Source organism: Tauraco erythrolophus, chromosome 2 (genome assembly GCF_009769465.1).
Source record: "Tauraco erythrolophus isolate bTauEry1 chromosome 2, bTauEry1.pri, whole genome shotgun sequence".
NCBI lineage: Eukaryota > Metazoa > Chordata > Aves > Musophagiformes > Musophagidae > Tauraco > Tauraco erythrolophus.
Genome location: NC_141466.1, coordinates 82,147,042 through 82,171,541, shown reverse-complemented (window position 1 = coordinate 82,171,541; position 24,500 = coordinate 82,147,042). Strand labels below are relative to the sequence as shown.

General features: G+C 40.8%; 1 protein-coding gene across 4 annotated transcripts in view; it reads left to right on the top strand.

Annotated features, from left to right (window-relative positions):
• Positions 1-24,221, top strand: part of RPS6KA2 (ribosomal protein S6 kinase A2) — a 316,652-nt gene extending 292,431 nt beyond the window's left edge. For all 4 annotated transcript variants that reach the window (XM_086626947.1, XM_086626941.1, XM_086626955.1 and 1 more), the window contains 7 exons: positions 12,838-12,927; positions 14,351-14,509; positions 15,699-15,860; positions 20,142-20,218; positions 22,702-22,819; positions 23,529-23,666; positions 24,096-24,221. In XM_086626947.1, the coding sequence (XP_086483073.1) occupies positions 12,838-12,927; positions 14,351-14,509; positions 15,699-15,860; positions 20,142-20,218; positions 22,702-22,819; positions 23,529-23,666; positions 24,096-24,221 (870 nt within the window). The remainder of the gene's footprint in view (positions 1-12,837; positions 12,928-14,350; positions 14,510-15,698; positions 15,861-20,141; positions 20,219-22,701; positions 22,820-23,528; positions 23,667-24,095) is intronic.
• Positions 24,222-24,500: the final 279 nt, after the last annotated feature.

Sequence of the window (24,500 nt, the reverse complement as noted above, 5' to 3'; positions counted from 1 at the left end):
ACTAATCGGGGGCCATGCGATGGAGATAATTAGATGTCTAGCAGTGCAGTTCTTTGCTGGTGGTGTAAAAGTGCTTGAACAGATCTGCGATTTACATTGTTTCAGAGTTTAGTGAGACTAGGCACATCACTCACTGAGGTACTTTTGAAATTCCCCCTAGACACTTCTCTGCACCTTTAGGCACCTAACTGCTTTTGTAAATCCCATCACTGAACCTGCAGAAGAAGAGAATTTTCTTGCAACCTCTTCCCTCTTCTTCCATGTCATCTGTAAAAATGAAATGCTAATAATAAACTCTCAATCTATTTTGGATGTGCCCTCAGGCTCCTAAATGCAATATTTAAGAATTCAGACTTACATCTCCACTTCTGAGAGCATTTCAATACCATGCAACCAAGAAAACCTCATAGACAGATTTCCCACAAACTGAATCTACCCTGAAACTAGGAGCCTCCTGCCTGGGTCAGTGCAGGTAGATGTTCATTTAGGAAATCTTTGTATCATGTTCTAATGTATATACATACTCTGAGTTAGTTTTAAAATTTTACTCTTAGGCTTTTTTCCATCTCATTCCTGGGTGAAAAAAAGTATAAAGTTATGAAATAGAAAATTCAGAAATCGTTCATTCTTCTGAATGTTTTATAAGACTCTGGTATAAAGAAGGGATCTAGGAAAAAAAGTGTTTTTCCTCTGACAGACCTCTAAGGTGTTTCAGATTCTTCTGCTAGAATGTTGATCATTCTGACTGCACCATAATGATTTTTAACAGCAAAGGGAACTGGCATTGTTGATCACAGTTACAAGCTTCACATGGGTACAAATGTAACAGTGAGGTCAGAAGCAAGGGAAAATCAGATCAAACTATTTCAGTCACATCAGTATCTAGAGAAAATAAGTCAATTAAGTAAAAGGATGATGCTAGAGCAGATAGGAGGGAATTCTGTGGATGGAAGAAAGTCTGCAATGGAAGACTAAACAGATTAGGAGCTCTCTTTTGGAAAACAAAGGAAATACTACAGTTCAGGGTTCTTGGTGAATCAGATTTTTCAAAACCTGACAGAGATTTAATGCAATTAATGTATTTGAAAAGTTTTTCTTTACTTAAAACCATTGCACTGGTTTCAAGGTTGGATTCCTACTTATGAAGCTTTCAAGCCGGATTTTCAGATGTGCTTCTTATTGATGCCAGATTAAGTTTGCAAAGGACCTGATTGCATCCCCCTTTTTCTAAAGATTTCTCTATTTAGATTGACTCCTTACCCCCAGGAGGGATTACTGGGAAATAATAACCAAGTAGAAACTGCTGCTGCTATGGCCTATTCTACCCCCACTATGGCAACTGCCCCAAATGTTACAGAGGTGGGTGGCATAGGTGTCAGCTTCAACAGCTTGATGCCAACTGTTTTCTTCTCCAGGTCAAAAGAATATCTAACTGGTTGTCTTATGGATTTTTAGTCCTTCTATGCTGTTAGAACAAGAGGGAACAACTGGGTAAAAGGACAGCATATATGCATTTCTCCCCCCCTTGAAGAAGAAAAACATACAGTAGAGATAGTCCCAAATGACAAGCACAATTTTGCAGATGCCAATACTACAGTGGAATTTGGATCTCAAGACACGTGTGAATTTCATGACTTTTTCCTATCTCTGTGATGTACTAACCAACTTTTTGGCTCCAAATGTTCCACAGCTGTGAGCAAAGCCAAATTTTGCAGGCTATGTCTGCCTCTGGGATATAGGTTAGTTTATGCTGGAGTCCTAGTAAATCCTACAGTTCGTATATAATTCTGGTAATTACAAAGCACTGAAAGTACATGTATCTCAGCATGTTTTGGTATGTGCAGACTGGGGAGAAGTAGCGTTTTAATTAGCTGTAAAAATGCAATACCAGCAGAGAAGTGACGTCAATGTGTCATCAATAAATAGAAGTCAGTAACTCATGAGACCTGTTTTTAGCAGGCCTGTGTAATCAGACTCGCTATATACCTCTATTTATTTGGTAATAACAGTGAGTGACGTAGTCACCAAAAGCTGTATGAATTCCAGAGTGTTTCATAATTTCTTTGAACTTCATTTTCCTCTTCCATTGATGTTCACAGTCTTGATTTGGTTCGTTTTACGTGGTTGGTGTAAGTAGATACAATATCATGCTAATCTGAAGGCAGAAGGGTACACAGTGGTATTTAGTTGGCTCTACAACATTTTCTCCATAACCTGTGTTATGGTTATGTCAGGAGTTTAATGCTGAATGCAGAAAGCATGAATAACAAAAAAAAAAAAGACAGTATTCTAAGACTGAGTGCAGTGTGGTGCACTCTTTTGCAATTCTTTTGAAGAATATACGAATCCTGAACACACGTACCTTTATTTATTGAAACAGGAAAAGGAAAAAAAAAGAAGAAAAAAATCTGTTCAAAAGTCATCAAATCTTGACAGTTAAGGTGTCTGTAGATTTAGAGAGATTTGCTTAGATTTGTTTCTCCTTAACCATAGAAAGTCACTAAAGTGACTTTCCTCTAAAGTGAAACAGACTGTGAAATTTTCAGGGGAGGGTTTGTGTCTATTTTTGTCTGTCTGGGAGGTACCTAGTGTCGGTGGAACATGGATAAATATATCAGTATTTTAATAGGCAAGTTAATGGAAAGTTTGCTGGATAACCTCAGATTTCTTGGCCCTGAGCCTGCCAGCAGGTACCTGTCCACTGCTCGTCTGACCTTTCCACCCTCTGCCTACAGTAGAACATGGTACAGGGGTCAGTCCCCAGGGTATGTGCTCCAGGTCAGAGCCACTGGTAAATGCATCCTCTTTAAATTTAGCCTTGAAATTTAGCAGAAGTTACCTTTTGCCGGAGCAGAGCTGTAACAGGACTCTGTGAGGGAGAGGATGGGCTGAATGGGTATGGATCAGATGCTGAGGTCCTGTCTCAGTTCTCATTCAATCCCGAGTCATGCAAACTCATCTTGACTTTACTGCTTGGCTGTCACCATAAGGTTTGTATGGGAGTATGGCTCTATCACACCTCACACTCAGCAGGGGAAATGGCATCAAGAAGAATATAATATGATGTAAAAAGACCTCATTAAAAAACCTGTTACCTAGCTGAAGGGAAATGGGAGTGATAATTGTGCTTCTGTAAGCCTCTAACTGCCCTTGCTCTTCCCTGAAATGGCTTATCAAATTAGCCATGAAGAGTGTATCTCTTGCCTCTGCAAGATCATAGTGATGATTTTGGAAGATATTTTCCAATATTTTATTGAGAAATATCTCTGACTGAATTCTCCCTGAATATTTTAATTCCTATTTGCTTTCATTGCCAGAATGATATGTAATGAAGCTGTTCAATATCCTCAACTAATTCATAGGATGGAAATCTGAAGATTTGAATTCCAGCATCAGACAATCTTTGCATAAATGTGTTGCTAGTGTAGTTAAAGTTTTATTAATAAAATTGAAAAACAAATCTATAGATTTCTGTCTTATTAACAGGCTTGCATATAAATGAGTTTTGCCTATAGTACGTGGAGGACTACTAAACCCCTTGGGACCATGTGCTATTTTGGTATCCATAGTTTAAGATAGAATATAAGCAAATTTGAGAAAATCTGTAGCAGAAAATATGCAAGAATTACAAGGCAAGCTCTATCAAGAGAGCTACAAATATGTATGATGTAAGACAGACAAGAGTCCAGTGGGAGGTGGTCAAAATCTAAAAATATCTCTAAGGTGATATAAATGATGGATGACAACCATTTGGCTGCTAAAGACAGCAAGACAAGACAGAATGTCTTGAAGCTAAAAAAGGGAATTTCAGAAAAAAAAAGTCTGATGGTGAGAGCGATTGGTAAAACAGACTTTTCAAGGAGATGACCGAGACGTCCTCCCCCTCACACACAAAGAAGTTGGATCTGTCATATTAGTGGAAATGTAGCCTTAAAAAATGCAAGGTTAGAGGTATAAGACCCTTTCTTACCTTGATAAACTACAGAGAACACTTCTTATGTTCTCCCATGAAATGTGGTTTATAAAGCTGGGATTCAGGAAATCCTGTTGTCCAGACACTTCAATAAAAGATGTTTTTCACTGTTGGAAGGATACTTAAGCTGGTAGCATGGCACCAGATTCACTAGGCTATAGGGTGTCATGTAGGAGATACAGGCTTCAGAGCAGATTTAAGCACAAATCTCTGTGCTGCTTTGGATTTTCATAGGGGGAGCTGTTTTTCAGAGTGGTGTGCAAAGAAATCAGCATCAGCAGCTCTAGACTACAACTGAGATCCGTGGTGGATACGGTAGGATCAATTATAAAGATCATGGATGAGCGTCCTCTAGATAGGATGGAAAGAGAAAATTATTTGGAGTCGGATGAAGTAGCAAAGGAGTGGTGGAGAAGGTTGTCTATGAGGATCTTACGTCTGATCTGTGAGAGTATTTTTGAAGGCTTTCTTGGTTTTCCTGTTTCAAACAACTTTATCAAAGGGCCTGACTTCCATGCTGGACTAGGGTCCCTGTATACTGTTTCATTCACCACAAAACAAGGCAATGTAGCATATTTTGTTCGGTGTCTTCATTTTTTAAGATTTGAGTTTAGTCTAATACCTGCAAAACTTCATTGAATCTGACTTTTCTGTTGTTTTGACTTGAGTGTGTTCAGATTTCTGCCAGATACTCTCCCCATAGAAATAAGTCAGTTCTCCAAAGAGGCACTGCTCGAATAGGCAGGACCCTGCAGCTACAGCTTCAGAAAGGGTGGGCGAGTACAGAGTATTGGGCTCTGCTTGAAGGGCTTAGGAGAAGAAGGCAGGTCAGAGAGCCAGGAGTGCCTTAGGCACTTTTACAAGCAGCAAGTTTGTTTGAAGCAGCGAGAGCCATTGCTGGATGGTGACTTTTTGGCTAACTGGGATTAAATTGTTGCTTAAGACTTAACGAATAAGCAGAAGAGGCAGGTAGAAATACAGAACCATGTGCAGCCCACCTCTTAAACTCGGCTTCAGAGCAAATCTTGGATGTGCAGTGGTTGTACATCCCCTCTGGCATAAGAATTCCTGCAGCCTCCTTCCCATTTGGTCATGAAGTTCACAGTGCCTCTCTCTCTGGCATGGCTGAGCTTCTGAAGAATGTGAGATGATGGTATTTCTCACTGCTAACTAGATCTTTTCTGAGACTTGAGATCAGGCAGCAGTTTTCCTACAGCTTAGTAGTATCATGTTTCTCTTCTCTAGCTCGCTTGCCAGATACCTAAGTATTTTGGACAGAATTTGGTCCTTTGTGGCTCTGTTTCTCTTTTGGGGCCATTTAAACTGTGTTTCTTGTATTTGTCTTCCATGTTGATGCAATAATTTTCCTCTTTTATAAGATCTAAATGTAATATACTGGTTTCCATCCCTGAAGCTTTTTGTAAAAAAAGGTGGGAGTAGCACGGCAGTCATTTTACGGACTGAAAACTCATCAGTCTGATCCAAGGACGTGTGCTAAAGCTGAGCAGAGCAGAATAAAACAGTGTAGAGTCTTTCCCACTGAGCTATTCTGCCTCCAAAACTGCAGACTTCTCGCTAAAATGAGCTCTTCTCTTTCACAGGTGCTATTGGAACAAATCTGTTGATGTTCCTGTGTTGCTTAGAAAATATGTGCTACTGTATAAATGCTAATTAATAGGTACTACAGTACCAGTTGACGGCTTCAGAGTGCTGAGTCGAAGGAGCAAGTGGGCATGCTCTGTGTGCAGAAAGTTTAATGTCTCATCCGCACAGCTTGATCTGATGGCTAGTGCTTATTTGAGAAAAGTATTCCTAATTAGGCTTGTTTCTTTTAATATTCATTTCATTATTTTTCTGAAAGATTTAAGCATGGATGGGAGGAATGAATCTCTGGAGCTAATCAAAACTAATAGCACAGCAAATAGTCCCTCAGAAACTATTAGGCTTGGAAGAGTTCTCCTTGGAGACATGTTAAATGTAAAATTATACCATGTCCTTTTAAATAATGTTAGCCTTTCTGCAGTGATTTTCATCCAGCTTGAGTAATTTGACATCAGAAAAGAAACCAAATTAAAACAGATGCTTGGCATGAATAGGGCTTATTTTTAGAAGGAAATATTACTGAAATGGAAACCTGTGTATTTTCCAGCAGCACAGAACCGCAGAAATCTGTGACACTTTCATTGGAATTAATATTGTAGACAAAACTGTCAGGTTAAAATCTCTGCATGCCGTTGCACCTCCTTTCTTCAAAAGGATGCAAATACCACCTGTAGTCAATTCCACCAGTGGTGCCCTGAATTTTCAAATATATCATAGATATGGTGTAGACATAATGTTCAAAGAGACACAAAATTAATTCTCCCTTTACTCATCTCTCCCCTCCCAGAAATGGAAGAGGTTTCTACAGGGAGTATCGCATCACACTGTGTTATGTGAATCTCTTTAAATGCGACTAGCCCATGCTTACACTCTAAACAGGCTTTAGAAAAAACTTACATTCAAAGTATGTAATAGAAAATAAAGCAGCTTTAAAAAGTGTATAAAGCTCTCTTCCTCCTTTCATGCTTTTTCCACAAAGCCATCATAAGTTCCCTGGTGCTGAAGCTTTACAGAGTCCCACTGCCTAAACACTGTGGCTGTTTACAGAGTCCCACTGCCTCAGCTGTGGCTGTTTAAGGTATTGTAATATCCAAGTGTCTGCCCTGACCTTCTGCTGGACTTTCTGTTGCTGTAGCCAGAGCAGCAGATTAAGACTGTGACAGTGGCTCATCTGCCCCAGTTCACACTCTTGTATCTCAGTTTCAGCTGCCAGGAAGGGTCACTTGGGGCAGCTGAAGATGAGGCAGACGTTGGTCCCATTTGGGACTGGGGTCAAAAAGAGCTATGCCTTATGCCCCTCCAGCATGACCCGCTAAAGCTCCTCAGTCAAAGCCCCACAACCTACTTTTTATCCATGCCTGTGCTTCAGGGTGTGTCTTTAATGCTTCCCAATGTTTGTGGTTCTTGTTGTGGAATAAATCCACTTAAAATAAAATGGACAATTTTTGCTGCCGTCTGTGGTAGTGGCGCACGCCACAGTGTTAAGGGTTAAATCACAGTGCTGGTATTAGGTACATTTAGCTTTCCCAAGAAGGGAGATGGCTATCATTGCCCATTTCAATTAATGTGATTAGACAGAGCTTTTGTATCCTTTTCACTTAAGGGACAAAATCAAGTCAGAGCCAAGCAAATGTTTTAATGCAGTCTTGTTTGTTCATTAAAGATGCACAAAGTCCTTTCTCCCCAGCACAGGAAGATCCAACAGCAGAGAGCAGTTTCCTCGCTGCTGGCTCCAGCTTAGCCTGTCCGGAGCCCCATCCTTTCTCCCCAGGCCTGTATCACTGCTCTTCCCATCAATGCATCTCATGTTTCTTTTCTTCCTTCTTTCTCACTCTCTCGCTTTTTTCTCACCCTTTCATTTTCCAGACAGCAAAGGCAGTTAAATTGTCACCTCCTACCTCTTGCCTTTTTCCAACCTCACAACTGTAGTGATGGAGAACTCCACGTGAGAAACACAAACATCCTCCTCACACAAGGCCACCCAGGTTAATTTCAGCTATTTGAAAAGGCAATTTGTATTAACAGGGCTAATTCTGCCCGAAGCGGATTAGGGAGTGCTCACACATACCATTTCTTCAGCAAGGCCATGAAGGCTATAGGTCCCAGCTGGTGGGTGATATCAAACAGCTGAGGATTGTAACATCTGTTAATGGCATAACTACATCCAGAAGAAAAAATTTCTCTATGCAGTTGGAGGCACACAAATACCTTCACAAAACAGCAATGAGCAAATAAAAATATATACTGCCTATATAGTTGGTGTACCAAATTCAGCAAGGTACCCAGACAGAACTGTATTGATACTGTCTTTTATTCTCATCAGTCTAATCTGGCAAGGCTAAAGACATTGAAAACCCATTAGTAAGGGAGAATCCCTGCAAAAGACTTGTAGAAAGACTTGTAAAAACTGGCCAGACACATTAATTAGGATTTTGAAAATATTCTCTCCAGATCCTTTCTTCCTTGATAGAGAAAGAGATCAGTATTGTCCTTTGATAGAGCTTGACTCATTTTAAACTATCACGAGGTTCTTACCCTGAATTTGGCTGAAGAAAATGTACCTTTTCTTTCAGCTAGTTAGTGAAATACACAAAGGATGTGATAGTCAAAGAACAAACAAGTCCCTTGTGAGAACAAAGGACACTATTGCATGTACTGAGCCCATTTTACTCTGGAATTGTTTAATTCACTGTTTAATACAGATGAGATTCTAAGCAATCTCCTGGTGTCCAATACATAGAGAAAAGTCTATTTGTTGTATGGCTCAGGTTTTTATTTTTCTGAAGGACAATAGAAGACCCCTGTGCTTCACAGCTCTTCTCTGCCAAAGTACAGTAGAGCTCTTGTTACCTTATCAGTTATTTATATATTATGATGGCTTTCTGAGTTGGTGTTCTTCACCACACATTTATACAGAGAAATAGAAAAGTAGCATCATTACGTATTACTCAAAACCCCAGGACTAGTAGCCCAGAAAATCTTCCCTTAATTCTGTAACAGAGGATGTTTACTCTGTTGAGTTCAAATCACAATGAATTCCCTAAAGAAAAGAGATCATTCCTTGCACAGGAAGAGCTGCAGGAGGTTCATGGGCTGTCACGGAGAGGAACAGAGAAGAGTCTGTCTTCATGCAAAACACAATGTCTCAGAGGAAACAGGGTGACCAGGGTGGCAAATACTCTTTGTTGCCACAAGAAATATTTAGAAGTTATATTGTTTTGCTCAGCTTTTAGTCAGAGTTTAAGAGGGTCATTGCCTATCTAAAATTCAGACATATTTAGTTTACCAGCATCCAACAGTAGAGCTTGAAAGCTACTAGATAGCAAAAAAAATGCCCAACTGATTAATAATAATATTAATTCTGAATGAGAGCTGACACTGTGCCACATACTGTGGCCATGTGTGGTCTCCTGTAGGGCATCTGATGAGAGTACAGCAGTTCCTGTATCCAAATTTGTAACATTAAATGCTTTTTTTCTTTCTAGCATTTCAGCTTCCAGTATATAGGTAGGAAATGGTCCAGAGCCTTCAGTCCTCATAAGAGCAGAGTAGCCAACAACAGGCTATCCTTGTGGGGTCTCTCTGGGCAACCTGAAAGCATAGCTCTGAGAGGTGTTGTATTAAAATGAATTTGAGGACTGTACCTAACTGCTACAGTGGTTGGGTGTGAAGTTCCGCATATGCTGTGGTTTTGTCTACACAATCTGCACTGGTTGAGTTCAGTGGACAAAGCTAAAACTTCTCCATATGCAGAGGTGGACTGACAATAGAGCTGATCTTTAAAAATTAGAGATAATTAAAGTCCAAAGCAGGAGCAGGAGGAAGAAACAGTAACATGGAAATGGAAAGCCAAGTGCCTGGTATGGGTGTCTACTCTGGTAGTAGTAGTTCACTGCTGATCAAAGCTCACTGGAAAGAAGATCTGTGTCCTCATCCTGAGAGAACCTGGGGGCCACCAGTGGGAGCACAGCCCCGAGGAGCCAGCAGATACTCTCCAGGTCCCCTCTGGAAAGGACTAGCAAGAAGAGTGCCTTGGTTTGTTTCCAGGAGGCAGAGTACAACCATGGTTAGACTTTGTAATGCCTCCCTCGCCTTCTCTGGCAATCGCTAAATTTGACTTAGTGAACGCTTTTCAGATTACGATGGAGGCTGCTTCATACATCTTGGCATTGACTCACTCCAGGAAGGAGGACGTATGTGTAGATAAGCATGTAGGATTGTGGATGAGGTGTTCACGGTGATTTTGGATTCTATGCCCAGCAGCCCGGGTGTTGCTCTTTGGAGGAGGAGAAGGTTACTGCATAAGTACGGTAGAAGCCACGTGCTTTTGCCAGGAGGCCAGGCAGCCTGGCGACCAACTGGTAAGCGTGGGGAGATTGTGCAGAGGGGACTGTGCCCAGGCTGCCTCTGTCCTGCGTCTCCTCTGCTGCATCTGCACACAGTGCTCGGAGCAGGCTTTTTCTCCATAGTTTTCCTCGCACTGAAAATCAGAAAGTACAGCTGCACAGAAAGCACTTGTTTTACACCTATCTAGTGAAACCACTGCCTTTTCACGTACAGAATTTTATTCATTTAAATTGATACTTTTTGAGAATCTCAGAACTACTTATGAAGATCACTGGATGCCCACAATGCATCTTCCTTAGCCCCCGTGTTTGATAAGGAGCACTGGGCTTGCGTTTCACTGCAGCTCATTTTGGCACTGAGCTGGAACAAGGTTTGCAGATGTTCTGGGGATGTTGTGATGCAGACACCTCTGCATGCAAAAGGAGGCAGCAACCACCGCTGAACCATTCTGACATGGCAGCTTCCCTTTTTGGAAAGTCTGGCATGGGTTTAACAACACACCGGAACACTTTCTGAAGAGGGAGAACAGAAGTACCACAGTGGAGCTATGGGGCATAGTTAAGGAGCCGCTATGGCCATTGCAGCACGTGAATAAAGAAACCATGCGTACTGCAGCCAGTCTGAACTGAGGAGAGGTTTCTGCCAAAGGTGCAGCAGCCACCTCCTTTGCTGCTTTACCAGTCGTGGGCCGAGTATAAGTCACGGGCATGCTGAAGACAGGAACTGTCAGGGTGACAATCTCTCACTGTGGAAGGAAAAAAATGTTCTGATCTGTCCAACCGGACTGTCCAGGGACTGAGAGGAATTGGGCAGGTCCCTTCACAGCTCTGACAATGATTTGTTGTGTGGTTAGGGGCAGCTTGTCGATTTAATCACTGTATCGCAGCTTGTGCACACATTAAAGAAAAAGCGTGTGTGTTTAGTGGAACTGTCTTGCGATTTATACTTATATAGCATATTGTGAATTAGAAGCATTACATATCAACTGCTGCTCTGGCTATTAAATCAGTAGCAAACTGATAACTTCAGGTTATGTTGAGTTTTGTGTCAATAGCTGAGACTATTTTTGGTTTGGATTTTTTTTAGGCCATGTTTATACATTTATAGTCCTGCATTATTAGTAGCTGCTTAAAATTTTCCACAGCTCTGGATATTTCCTTTCACAGGAAAATACAACAGAAAAGGAATCTGGAATATATTGCTTGCTACAGTACCATAGTAGTAGTAGTAGTTCACACAGTGGTAGTAATACTTGCTGCAGGAAATCCTGCTGGTTAGTACAAGGCAGGCAGATCCTAACACATGCACATGTGTGTAACTCCATCAGCTTGACAAGAGCTGTATTAGTTTAGCTAAGGAAGTGGCCCTGAGGATCTTTTTGTACGTTAGAGTTATTGGTTGAGTGGAACACGTTCGTTCACTGTGGTTGTATTTATGAGGAGTCATTCAGTCAGGGTTTCTTTGGCTTTTTGAGAATGTCTCAACTATACTGGGAGAACATTATTCTAAGGGGAAATTTCTAATTTAATTCTTCTTTCTGCTCACCTGTTTTTGAGGTTTTTCCTTCATTTATTCAAGTGTGGACAACAGTCATCTACCTGCATCAGCTCCCTGTTGCACTTTCACTTGTCACACTGCTATTAAGTCAGAATCAAATCACTGATACGGCTTCAAATGCATACCTCAACCATGTCAACTACTGACCAACATTATCACTGCAAATGCATGCCAGTCATGATGACTACAAAACCTCTGATACATATTCAAATATGCACTATTATAACTGGTGCATAAAATTCCAGACGTGTACTTAAACGTGTATCACCATAATTAAGCCATAAAAAATGCATGCAAAAGTAGCCAGGCATTTATCTTCATTAACAAAAGAGATTTTTAAAAAGTTGTTTCCCTGCAAACACCATTGTCTTAAGACTGTGCTCTGTGCCTAGTTAGAGATAACTAACCACATTTAAGATTGGAAGCCTCGAAATCCATGCCAATAATGGAATTACAATTTTCTGAAAACACCACCTATTCCTCTTTGGTAAACCTGTTATTCAAAAGTCCTGCTGCTGTTTCTAGCAATAAGAAATTGTGCCAAAATTCTGTACTCCTGATGCGCTTCTAGTAGAATGAGTCTTTTGCAATTCCCTGTGCTGTTGCATTCGAGATTCCAAAATAGAGAGATCTGCCTTGGATTGTTTTATAGCTATTTTTTGTTTCGTATTTATCATTTAAATCTGGAAAGTGAGAAGCATTAATCAGTGCTCTCAACTGGGCAAATGATCGAAGCTCTTTAACATCCCAAATATAGGTAATAGGAGCATCGATGAGAAGTTAGTGCCATCCTAACAGCAGGCTTTCCATGCAGCTGTGCTCTCTAAGCAGCAGGTGTCATGTTTTTCTGAGACCTGCTGCTATACAACTAAAAAGTTTTCATGTCTCACTATACTCTCTGATGTCTATAAAATGTCTATACATTTTAATTTCTGACAAACCCACCTGATAAGGAATTTCTATTAATTTATCAGCAGATATACAAGCATATGCTAGTATTATGAACACATCCATTTTTTATGTCAAATAGGTAATTTTAAAACCATTATTATTTTAAAATTCTCCAGGCTATTTGATTTCTAAATTACACTTCTTGTGACTGCCATTATTTACAGGCAAACAAATCTATAGGCATCAAAAAGAGGGCCTACGCTTTTGGAATCTAAATTATTGCTCCATCTGGCTTTGGCAGATAGTCAGCATGGCTCTCATTTGCACAGGGTTTGAGCTGTCCTCTCCTAGAGTAATGATTAATAGAAGAATTTTAAATATTAATTTGTTTAAACAGTAGAAATCGCTTGTTTTGTGCTTACTGCTGCTAACCAGTATCTTATTATACTGTGCTTCATTTATTCTAGATAATTGATAAGAGCAAGAGAGACCCCTCTGAAGAAATTGAGATCCTCTTGCGATATGGACAGCATCCAAACATCATTACTCTTAAAGATGTAAGTAGTCATTGAGCACTTCAGCATTAAATGATTTTCACCTTATGGTCAGGCTCACCTACTAGTCTACATCTGGAAATTCTTCAGCTGAAGGTCGGAGCTAAAACCAAACCCACTGAAATCAAAGAAAAAAAACAAACCCATGACTTAATAGATTACTGGATAGCATTTAGAAGTGGAACAGCGCTGGAGAACTACCAAACAAGTCTGGCTTTGCAGCACTTTTCAGAAGTGAGATCTCCCTGGTTGGGTGTTTTGGAGCAAGTTGCTGAGCATACGCAGTGGTGCTGCTGGGCAGAGGATGCTCTTCCATGAGCAGCAGGCGTTCCCATGCAGCCTGTGGTATCTGCTTTGGTGGGAAGGAGAGAGCTCACAAAGTCACTAGGGTTTCCCCCAGTAGTGTTTTAACAACAGGGAGTGTTCACCTTCTACTCAAGCAGCCTGAGAAGACATGAAGGTATCTTTCTTCAGCATTTCATGTGAAGAATAGCCTTTGCTATGCTTATGTGCAGTAATGACCTTCAGTCAGAGATGTTTCACTTATGCTGCCTGCAGTCTCACCTGGGATTGTCCACACCATGTCAGACTCAGAGTTTACAGAATAAAATCCTGCTGGTGTCAGTGGCCAGTATGTTATGGTTCGGACCTTACAGAAGTAAAAATCTCTAATCACATGCCCTCAGGAAAGTCTCACCTAATTCCTAAGTGTTAAAAAGTATCTTAAAATCTATGAAAAAAAAAAGGTTTTATATTCCTTTCCAAAAACATTTAGCATTGATGACTATAATGCCACCTATTATTGCAGTCTAGATAAAGGATTATGATGTGAAAATGACTGTCTTCCAATTTAGACAAAAGATGTCTTTTACCCCTTGCAATTGACATTGAAGGTAAATACATCTTGCGGCTGATGTCAACAACATATTCACCAGAATTGCAAATGTAAGCTCTATAATATCATTGGAAGCAGGTCTTGGCCAGCAGTATAATACAGTTCATTTAGCTGATCATGAGTCAAAGGGAAATATTGATATTTGAAATGGCAAATGTTACCTTGTAGAACTGGAAAGAGAGAACGCTACTGAGAAGGAGGCTTGGGTGAGAGCCAGCAGATGTTTCAGGCTGTGTGAAGTGATGCTGGTTTTAGCAGCTTGGTCTACTCTGCTGACGTGGTAGCAGATCAGGAAAGCTACGCTTCTGTGTGGACATATCAGCAAGTTGCTACAGAAACAAGAAAAAGTGACAATTAAGTCATTTTATAAAGTTGCCTTTTCTGTTGTTAAGCGTAATAAGCACGTTTTCCACACATTAGTTGATATTTTCTTGCAACATCTCACACCAGCAAGCTAACACTGTGGTTAAAGGACCAACCTTTACCAAGTTAATGGGTCCAAAACATGTATTTATTCTTTTACTTTTCCAGGTCTATGATGACGGGAAATATGTGTACCTGGTGATGGAGCTGATGCGGGGAGGCGAGCTCCTGGACCGTATTCTTCGGCAGAAGTGTTTCTCAGAGCGGGAGGCCAGTGCTGTGCTGTGCACCATCACCAGGACTGTGGACTACCTGCACTCTCAGGGCGTAAGCATTGCTTTTTTGGCTATCCACATCAGCCTTCTTAAAATCTGACTTTTAGAAAAAGCAAATAGCTGTGATTTTGCTTCTCTGAAATGTAAATACTTTTTAAAAAAAAAAAAATCTTTCTCCATATTTATAATTCTATTTGGTTTGTGAAATAGGGTCAGAGGCTTTTTAGCCATTTCAAAACTGAACTGCAGTATGTTGAAGTGGTATTTCCATTCTCAAACTACACTGATTTTCAAGTTCATGTACCTTGTTGAGCTATTACTTGTTTACTTTTTATCACAGTCTTTATTGCAGTACCTGATCTTTTAACAGAATTGCAAATCGGGTAGCTGAATCAGCAGATAGGTAGAAAATCAAATGTTCAGCTTTCCAAATAAAGTGGCAGTTTGAGCAGCTGATGGGAAAGGCTACTGACATGCTGATAAAGAGCTGGCTTTTAAAATGTAAGCTCTCTATATATGGCAGTTTGAAAATACCTCTTTTTCCACTTTTCAGGGACAAACAGTTTGGATGACTTGTCAAATATTTGCTGCTTTTTCTGTTTAATGGTTAAAACAAGTGCATTTTGTGCTTGGGCTTTTATGTTTTCATGATAGTTTTTCAGTCTTGCTATAACGAATAAAGGCTGTTTACCTGTCACTGAAATGCAGCATGTCTGGTAAAACACCCAGCCACTTGAAGTTGCGTGCCAACAGAAGGGATTTTTGTAAATACATTTTGAAACAAGGAAAAAAAACATAATCCCTCCCTTCAGGTGTGAGCCACTTACATGGGCAGTCTCAAGAAGACCCTTACACGCTTTCCTCCTATGACGGGACTTCTTCTTTGCCTTTTAGCTGAATATTTAGGGCCATGAGGTTCCAGGAGACTCTGACACCAAGGTGTTTGTACAGACACCCCCTCTAACTGCCTCAGGAAAGGTGTCCCCCCCTTAGAGCAGCAGCCTCCATCTTAATATACCAGCAGAGGCTGTCAAACATGTTCTTTCTAATTTTAACAGACTTTGACCTTTTTTTTTTTTTCCTTCATTTGCCCAAGGCTTTTAAGCAACTTTTCTTCAAAACTTAAATACTTTCACCATGAGCTTTTGACCTACCTCAACCAGAAGACCAGAAATGGCAGCCAAGCCTGGATGCTCCCTGACCTCCTCTCCTTACTTGTTACTCACTGCTTTCTTGTTAAGGTGGTGCACCGAGATCTCAAGCCAAGTAATATCCTCTACATGGATGAGTCAGGAAACCCAGACTCCATCAGGATCTGTGACTTCGGGTTTGCCAAGCAACTGAGAGCAGAGAATGGGCTGCTCATGACTCCCTGCTATACTGCCAACTTTGTCGCCCCTGAGGTAGGATCGCATTTCAAAGCCCTGAGTAGTAAGTGTGTCCTAGGAAGCAGTCCTTCCTCCCTCTCTCTTTTCCTCACTGCCTTTACAAGAGGAGCAAGGCAGAAACCAGGCTACCCGCACTTGCACAGCCTCTGTTACCATAAGTTTCCTACTCCTGGTCTTGTCAGGCCAGCTGTTTTTTCTCCTGACAGAAGCTGGTGTCTGTCTTGACATACACAATGCTTTGGCTCATTAGTAGGATAAATACCTTTTTTTCTCTAGCTGCTTCAGCTCCCTCTAGTGCACTATGTCAGAATGGGATAGGGAGTAAGAGGGAAATGTTGATGTCAGGAGTAAGACTCAAAAGAAAAATCTATGCATTACATCCTTACCAGTGGGAGCTTTATCATTGACTTTATTGAGCTAAAGAAACATCTCTCCTCTTGGGTTTTCCTGGTACCAATCCTCCCTGTTATGGGAGGTGTAGGAAAGGCTGCTTCCTGTTTTTACAGATGGGGAAATGGAGCAAGACCAAACAGCTTGCCCCAAGAGCGGGAAGAAATGGCTCTGCATCACTGGCGAGTGCTGTTCCTTTCACATAGCCCCACAGGAGTGGGTTTGGGTCCCACAGGTGTTTGAATGGTGTGAGCTGTTTGCTGTATTTGACCCTTGAGACATTCATAGCTGCTTCCTTCCAATGAAGGAGCAAGAGGTTAATCTTCTGGGTAATTGTCCATTTCTTGGAGTGATGCTTATCAGCAACTTTAGTATATGCAATATACAACTTCAAATGTGTATCTTTCTCTACTTGTTATAGTCCTTAAAAGAAAAATACAAAACTGTGGCCTTTCAATACTTCATCTATTCTCTATTGCCAAATACCACTGACTCTCAGTTTGTATCATTCAGCAGTCTTGTCTTTCCCATAACTCTCCTCCATCCAAAGTTCACCTCTGTGATATGTAACTGGGAAGAGAAAAAATGGGATGATCTTTCTTTACAAGGTCCTTTCGTGACACCAAAAGTTACAGGAATCACAGCATTCCAGCATCAGAAGGAGAATTTGTTAAATTTAGACCATTGCTGAGGCAGTATAAATTCAAAACAGACTTTTTTCAGCAAAAAAATTCTTCCATTGCCAAGACAGATTGGTTTGTTATTTTATTGCTGTTTGGTTGCGTTTTCATTTTAGAAACTGGAATGAACTGTTGAAAATGTACCAAAATATGTAAAAAAGAAGTTCTGTGGCACCACAGCAGTTCAATTTCTAAACGAAAAAATAATCATGTTTGCAAGATTTAAAGCACTCAGATTTTCTCCAAGATACAATGTGCTTAAAATAGGTGTAGGTATTTTTCATGACGGGCTATTTTGTACAGTCTGTGTAATCACAAACATTGCCAGCCTGATGCAGTTTCAGATCAGACTCTTTCGAAATGAAAGCAGAAGTCCAGAAAGCTCCCAGATGCTTGTGATGAGTAAGACAGGTCCTGCTAATGCAGGAAACATTGGAGATTAATTGAAACATTACCAGAACTGGCAGCGAGCTTACATAAAGCCTTAAGTGCTTTTACATTTTACCTGTGATATAATGCTGCCCTCCAGCCTAGACTTGACTTTCAAGTTCCCTGTCTGAGCCCCACTGCCACAGCTGCCATACGCCCATGAAACTAAACAAGGCAGCAGAAAGTCCGTTGAGCTGGTGGCACAGGAGGAGAGTGGCAGAGGAAGGAGGACCCACTTGGATGTCCCTTTATTTTTGAAACATTTAAATCGGGGTTTAGATGAGAACATGAGCCACGATGAAGGCTGTCCGAGAGAAAGACGCAAGCTGCCACCTAGTGCGAGCCAAGCTGTGTGCAGGGAGCGAAAAGCAAAGCTGGGTCAGGAGGGAAAACACAGCCTGCTCTTTCCCTGCTGATGCAGTAGGGTTCTTCCGGATAAAGCAAAAATGTTTTATTTTGTAGTTTTCCTCCAAAATCCGTGAAGAACTACTGCTTTGGTGTTTGAAATGATGAGATTGTTTATTAGCTTTCATATCCATACGCATCCATGCTTGTGTCACAACTGAGAAAAGCTTATATTCATAACCTTGTTAGTCCAATAAATTAAAGCCTATAGAAATAGAAGAGGGTTGGATAAATATCTGAGCCATTATCAGAACTGGATGCACCAAGGGGAAGTTTGTCCCTTGTCACCACAATGCCCTGCCGTGTGTGGCATTAAGAACCAGCTCATGCCTGTATTTCTGATCCCATCAAACTCTTGAGGTGACCTAAACCCTTCGTGGCAGTTTCAGCATCCATTAGAGCGGGACACTAGTACATCTTTTGCAAAACTCTTGCCCTGACTGATTTATTTCTAAGACATGTGCCTGTTACCGTTCAATAGTATCTACCCCCAATATCAAACACTAATCTTTTTGGCCGAGGTTTCTGGTACTTACTCCTGCCAGCTCAGTGTTCTCACTTTAACCACAGTTGCACAGACCTGCTGGAGACGTTTTCAAATAGCAGCAACACTAACTGATAACTCTCACTAGATCCTGTTGTTACCCATGGGGTGAAGTTGCTGTCGATAAAAAGTAATTGCCAGCAAAGTTTTCCCTAGAGACTGGCACAGAGCGAATGTCCCTGTTATCCAGCAGCGTTCTCGCAAACTGAACAACAGCTCACAGCGACACCTGCCCATCATTTTGGGGTTATGTAATCATTTGCTTAATACCCTGCTCCACTAAATATCATCTCTGCCCCATTTTTCTGTCCTTTGCCTTGGACTTGATTGTCCTTGGTTATTGGAGGAAGACAGTGATAGCAATGAAAATTTAGCTGTTCAAGAAGCAACAAGAATGGCCACATTGAAAGGTACATGTTGGAAACTCAGGCTAGAAGCAACAGAGTTTGTCAAATAGCAAAGAAGTTTTTCACATAAAACCCAGCATTAATAGAGGAGGAATGAATGCAGGAACTAAAGAAACAGAAATAATTAAAACATCCAGAGAGTACACATATGATGTGCAGGAGAGAGAGGCAGAAGCAGGATTTACCTGCTTTGTCAACAGGAGGAAATGCAGCTTTTTCTCAGTTTATTTTTTTTCCAGGTGACAAATGTTCACTCAGCAGCATACTTGGCAGATGGCTGCTTTACCCCTCATCATTTGTAAAATCTGTCGAGGCAACGTTTTCTGAAACTGTTTTTCCCTAGCAGTGCTTGGTCTTTTCTGTGATAGACTTCAGAGAGCTGAAATCACTCCTGGGTAATAAGGCTGCAGGTCAGAGAAAGACTTGCTGAATTTGTACATTCCTTTTTCATGTGCTTTGCAAAAAAGCAATGGATCCATCAGAAGGAGACAAAACTCTCCTTGTGTGTCAGAACTGAATAAATAGAAGGGTAGACAGCTTTTACAAGCAAGTGGAAGATCTGGAGGTGGTCCCTTAGCTCTTCTGAGCCAAAGAGAAACAAAGTTTTTCCCCTAATCTCAGCAATGTTGCCTTAGTTGGTGACTTCACTTTCACTTGGACCTGCACTGACTCAAATAGGCATCTCTTCTAGTATGCACTAGTATAAACGAAATCTAGATTTTACACTTACCACTATAACTTGCCATCCTGTACCAATGTCGAACCTACTGGTCGGATCTATGCTGAGTACCATGGGTCTTGTTTTCTTCATAGGTAAAAGGGTTCAAGTGTTATCTGTTACATTCAGTACTAATCTGGCCACTTTTCTTAATACAGAAGTAAGATAAGAACAAGCCTTTCTTTGCAGTTGTCATGAGTCTTTACTAGTCTGACGATGCTTTAGAGATGCATTAGTGTGCATCCGTTTGCCGTATCAAATCCAAACTGAGCTCAGATATGCTTATCACTGTCACTCAGCCCTACGTTTGTTGCATCCACAGTGTTCTTGATAACCTTTATGTTAGGAGGATACGTTTCCAAGCATTAACAAGCTTTTTTTAAGAAATATTTTAAACCACTGAAACGTTGTTCTGCTTTGCTGTGTGTTAGATAGTCAGAGAGGCTCCCAGAGTCTCCAACAAACTGCACTCACCTCTGCCACTGTGGAGGTGACAGATACGCTGGGCTTGAACACTAACCAGTCCAGCCTGAGCTTCACCTTGCTCCACACCACTACTGAACATTTTGATCCTCAGGCAGCCACCTGTTCAAGCAAAATATGTGGTTAAGCCCTGGAAACGTTAGCAGATACAACCACTAATTGGTGCTTTTTGAAGATCAGAAGCTAAAACTTCAGGAATGCAGATTAACCTATTTTCATCTCTCTCTTTCCTTCACATAGGTCCTTAAACGCCAAGGTTACGATGCAGCCTGTGACATCTGGAGCTTGGGGATCCTACTGTATACCATGTTGGCAGGGTGAGTGAAGAGGTTTTCCCAGAGCACCAGTCCAGTGGGCTCAGCATTTCAGCACTGATTAAGCCAGAAAGAAGCCACAGATAGAGACAGCAAACTGTCTGGCCTCCTTTGAGAAATGTGCTCAGTTGTATGAGGCAAGAAAATAGATACTAAGACCTAGGATTAGAATAAGTTTTTCTGGAACGCATAAATATCTTAGACACTTCACAAGTTGCTCAGGTTTTTAACAGCCTGTGCCCATAAGTGTGCACTGAGACCTAAACTCCTAAAAGGCTCACTCACCACTTAAGCAGCCTGAAAGTTTTACACTAGGAGAGGAGCGTAGGAGTATGAAGAGCCATATCATGTTCACCTTATCCATAAGAGGGTGTTCATTCATTTCTATTAATACATGTATTCTCTTCAGCTTCATTCTTCTTCTACTGCTGTTACCAAGGTATCTGAGCACCTTTAAAAGCTAAAAAAAACCCCAACCCAAACATAGTTTTCAGATGCTATTTGAAAAATACACTGCAGAAAGGACAGAAACAGACTAGCAAGAACAGCAACAGGCAGCAGGAACTTTTGGGAGGTACTTGGCAAAAATACCCCTACCAATGTGGTGGCTAAATACTCATACAAGAAGACCCAGAGAAAGCGACAGATTGAAATAAGCAGTGAAGGATAAGAATAAGATGTGCTGGGGTGAATGGGAAACACAGTGCAAACGCAATCTGGAATTATCAAGCCCCTGAATTTCATTTCTCAGGGTATGGTATGTGCACATTCATCATACCTAAGTGCAGCTTGAAACTTTTCAGTGGCCTCTCACAGCTCTTTAATCTGCTTCACGATCATTCAGCTGTGGCAAGAAGCTTGGATTCATTCCTAGATTTATAGAGAAAAAAAGAAAGTCAGACCCTACCTTTCTGTTACTCATGTCTCTTGCCTCATGGATTATAGAAAAGGTGCCAGGAGTTTCTATCTCATCTGTTTTGTTCCCAAGTACAAATGTATTCACCATTAGCTGAAATACATTGTGACTTTCTGGAGCAGTCTCCCAGTCTACTGGGATCTCCAAGAACCTGTTTTTATTTGGCTGATGCCCCAGATTTGCAGTGATACACAACCAGAGCCAGTAAAATAAAATCAACACGTTACCTACAGTCACATTTGTTTAGCTGATTATATTCAAAATGCTTCTTTTTTAAATGTGAAAAAAAAAAATCCAAATACATTTGAATCTGAAATATGAATTGCACAACTTAACAGATATTAAATTTACCAACAGGTGCTATTAACTTGTATCTTGCTTTTTTCTGCACTTACAAGAGAAAATGAGAGTAATGCAAACAGTTGAGAAGTGCTGACTTTTTAGGTGCCACCACTGCATTTAGGGATGGTCTTGTTCTTCCTCACCAGAGGAGAGTTAGTAAGAACTGGAATTTATTCTTCGTCATCACTATGAGCAGAGAGAGCTCAGACACCCAGCAGAAGCCTGGGATTCTCTTAATGTAAGTAGTGACAGATTTTGGAGTTTTAGCCAGTCCATAACTCTTAGTGCATCCCTCTTGATACAGATTACAATAATAATATTATGTGTCTCTTTGGGCTGAACTTCTGTGAAATCTGACATGGTTTTGAAAATTAGAAAACACAGCGTGAGGAATTTAATGTGCTATTAGAAACCAGGTAGGATAGGAAGCTGGGGCCAAACCAACTGTTTAACAATCTAAAAAACACTCTGACAAGCCTTCAAAAGAGAAAAGACAGATGGAAGAAAAAGCATAAAAATCCTAAATACCTGCTTCTTCTAAATCTACAGAGCTGTTCAAGATTGCAGAGTAAAATTTGGCCTGGTTGATTCTAGTTAGCTGCAAAAATCTTATCACTTGTTGCTTTATGAAGACAAAAAGTTTGCCCTTCGCATGTGACACTAATTTTGTAAAGCTGGGTGCATGTTACTAGTAATTTCTGACTGGCTAGATCAGGAAGTAGCCTATTGAAGATCATTTGTTTTGCTCAACAGACTTGCACATTATGGTTAACAAAGCATTGCAAAATAGATTATAAAGGGTTCTTTTTTCTTTTCCTTTTTTGAGTTTCAGATCCTAATTTTTCTCCTTTATTGTTTTTATCCTTTCTTGTCATTATGAAGGTACTTCTATCAGCAGTAAAGCAGAGTTAAAACAATTAAAGAGATAAAAAACTGTCTATTTTTTAAAAAGAGTATTTCTTTCCTAAAAAATGAGAACAGAACAAAATTTAAAAACAAACACAAAACAAAACAAAAAAACCCCACAGTTAAGAATCAGTCTTTTCCTCTGCAGAATAACTTAAGATGAGGAACCATTGGACTGTACAGTTCAAGTGAAAATGAAGCAGCAATGTCTATGGTCCATGCTGGAACTAAATCCCTGTTGTAAATGGTGGCAGTTAGTGCTAGATCCTAGAAATCATATACTTGCCAATTACACTGTATTTTTTTCTCTTTTTTAAAATAGATTCACTCCTTTTGCAAATGGACCAGACGACACCCCAGAGGAGATTCTGGCCAGGATTGGCAGTGGCAAATATGCACTTACAGGAGGAAATTGGGATTCAGTATCAGATACTGCAAAGGTCAGTGAACACTTTCTCAGACTTTTTTTCTTGTTCTCTGATGGGCTGCCCATCTATCACAAAACATGGAAACCCCAGGAGATAAAATTCATCTGGTGCTGAGACTCCTGGACATGAAGCTGTGCACTGGTCTGTGAAACAGGTAGATGGGCAGGAAAGCCAGCAAGCTCCCAGTTGCCTGGCATTGATCAGAAACTTTGACAGGATTTAGAGATTCCTGTAGGAGATTTCAGTTTTAGCAACTGCTAGCATCCAATGGAAGAACATTGATGTATCCCACCACAAAACTGTAAGTAATCCTAGTAACGTATTCCTCTTGCTACCAACAACTATGAGCCCAACAATGAATGTTAGATTTCTTCCTAAGCTTCTCTTGCAAGCATGCTTTTGAGTCAGTGAGGACACACCTCCAGATGGCATCCTCTCTAGGTGGAGTTTATCAGCCCTACGAGGTCACCAGTAATTAACACTCACTCTGAATACCCTCCAGATTATTTTTTGACTGGATTATCAGCTAAGACTTGAACATTACGCTTGAAAATTTTGAAGATCAGACTTCACGCTTTAAAAATAGAAAGCATATCGAAAGTGCATCCCTCTCTCCATTGGACATGCTGGTGATCACACTGCCACTGGGAAGATCTTATTAAAACCTACAATGCTGTTAATTAATTTTTCCCTTTTACTGTCTTCTTCCTTTTAAACCCAGGACATTGTGTCAAAGATGCTTCACGTAGACCCTCATCAGCGCCTCACAGCAGTCCAAGTCCTAAGACATCCATGGATAGTGAACAGGGAGTATCTGTCTCAAAACCAACTGAGCAGACAGGATGTTCAGCTGGTGAAGGTACATCCTACCCCCGTCTCTTCCTTTCTTGCAGAATGAGCTATCATTCATGTGAATATTCTGGAAAGCAACAGAGGAATTGAGAAAGTTATTTGCCATAGAGGCCAAATTTAATACAACACTGTATTAACAGGAAAGATTTTTGACCTGTCAGCTGCTCAGTATTTTTAACTTCCATATGCATTGTAACAACCTGGTGGGACTCCGTGCACATACTGCTACCCACTGCTTTGAATCAGGGACATCTCAGCTGTCTGCCAGCCTAAAAGTTGTTGTCCTTTCATGGAAATCATCCATGTACGTCCATTTTTTCAGGGGGCTGAATAGGGAAAAGGAGGGGAAAAGCATCAAAGAACTGAATTTCAGCCCAGCATTTTCTCTTTCTGAGAAAAAAAAAAAAGTTCTCCTGTCTCTTTCTCTGTTTTACAGGGTGCAATGGCAGCCACTTACTTTGCTTTAAACCGAGCACCTCAGGCACCAAGGCTGGAGCCTGTATTATCCTCCAATCTGGCCCAGCGGCGAGGCATGAAAAGACTTACCTCTACTAGGTTGTAGCAGTACCCCCAAAAGGCCTCCTTGAAAACCTACAGTTCATTGAGAGATTCATCTTTACTCAGCTAGCAGAACTTTTTTGGACAACCTGCACATGGAATCACCTGACCTGGCAGAAGCCCAGCGTATAGCAAAGTTCTCCTTTGCTCCGTAGTTTCTTTTACATTCCAGCCAGGGTCTCTAGTTTAACAACTTCACAAAGATGTGCCAATTTTGCCAGTAGCTCTGTTTCCTTACTGAGATAAAGCCAAATAAAGTAGGTGTGCTCCATCCTTCCCACCC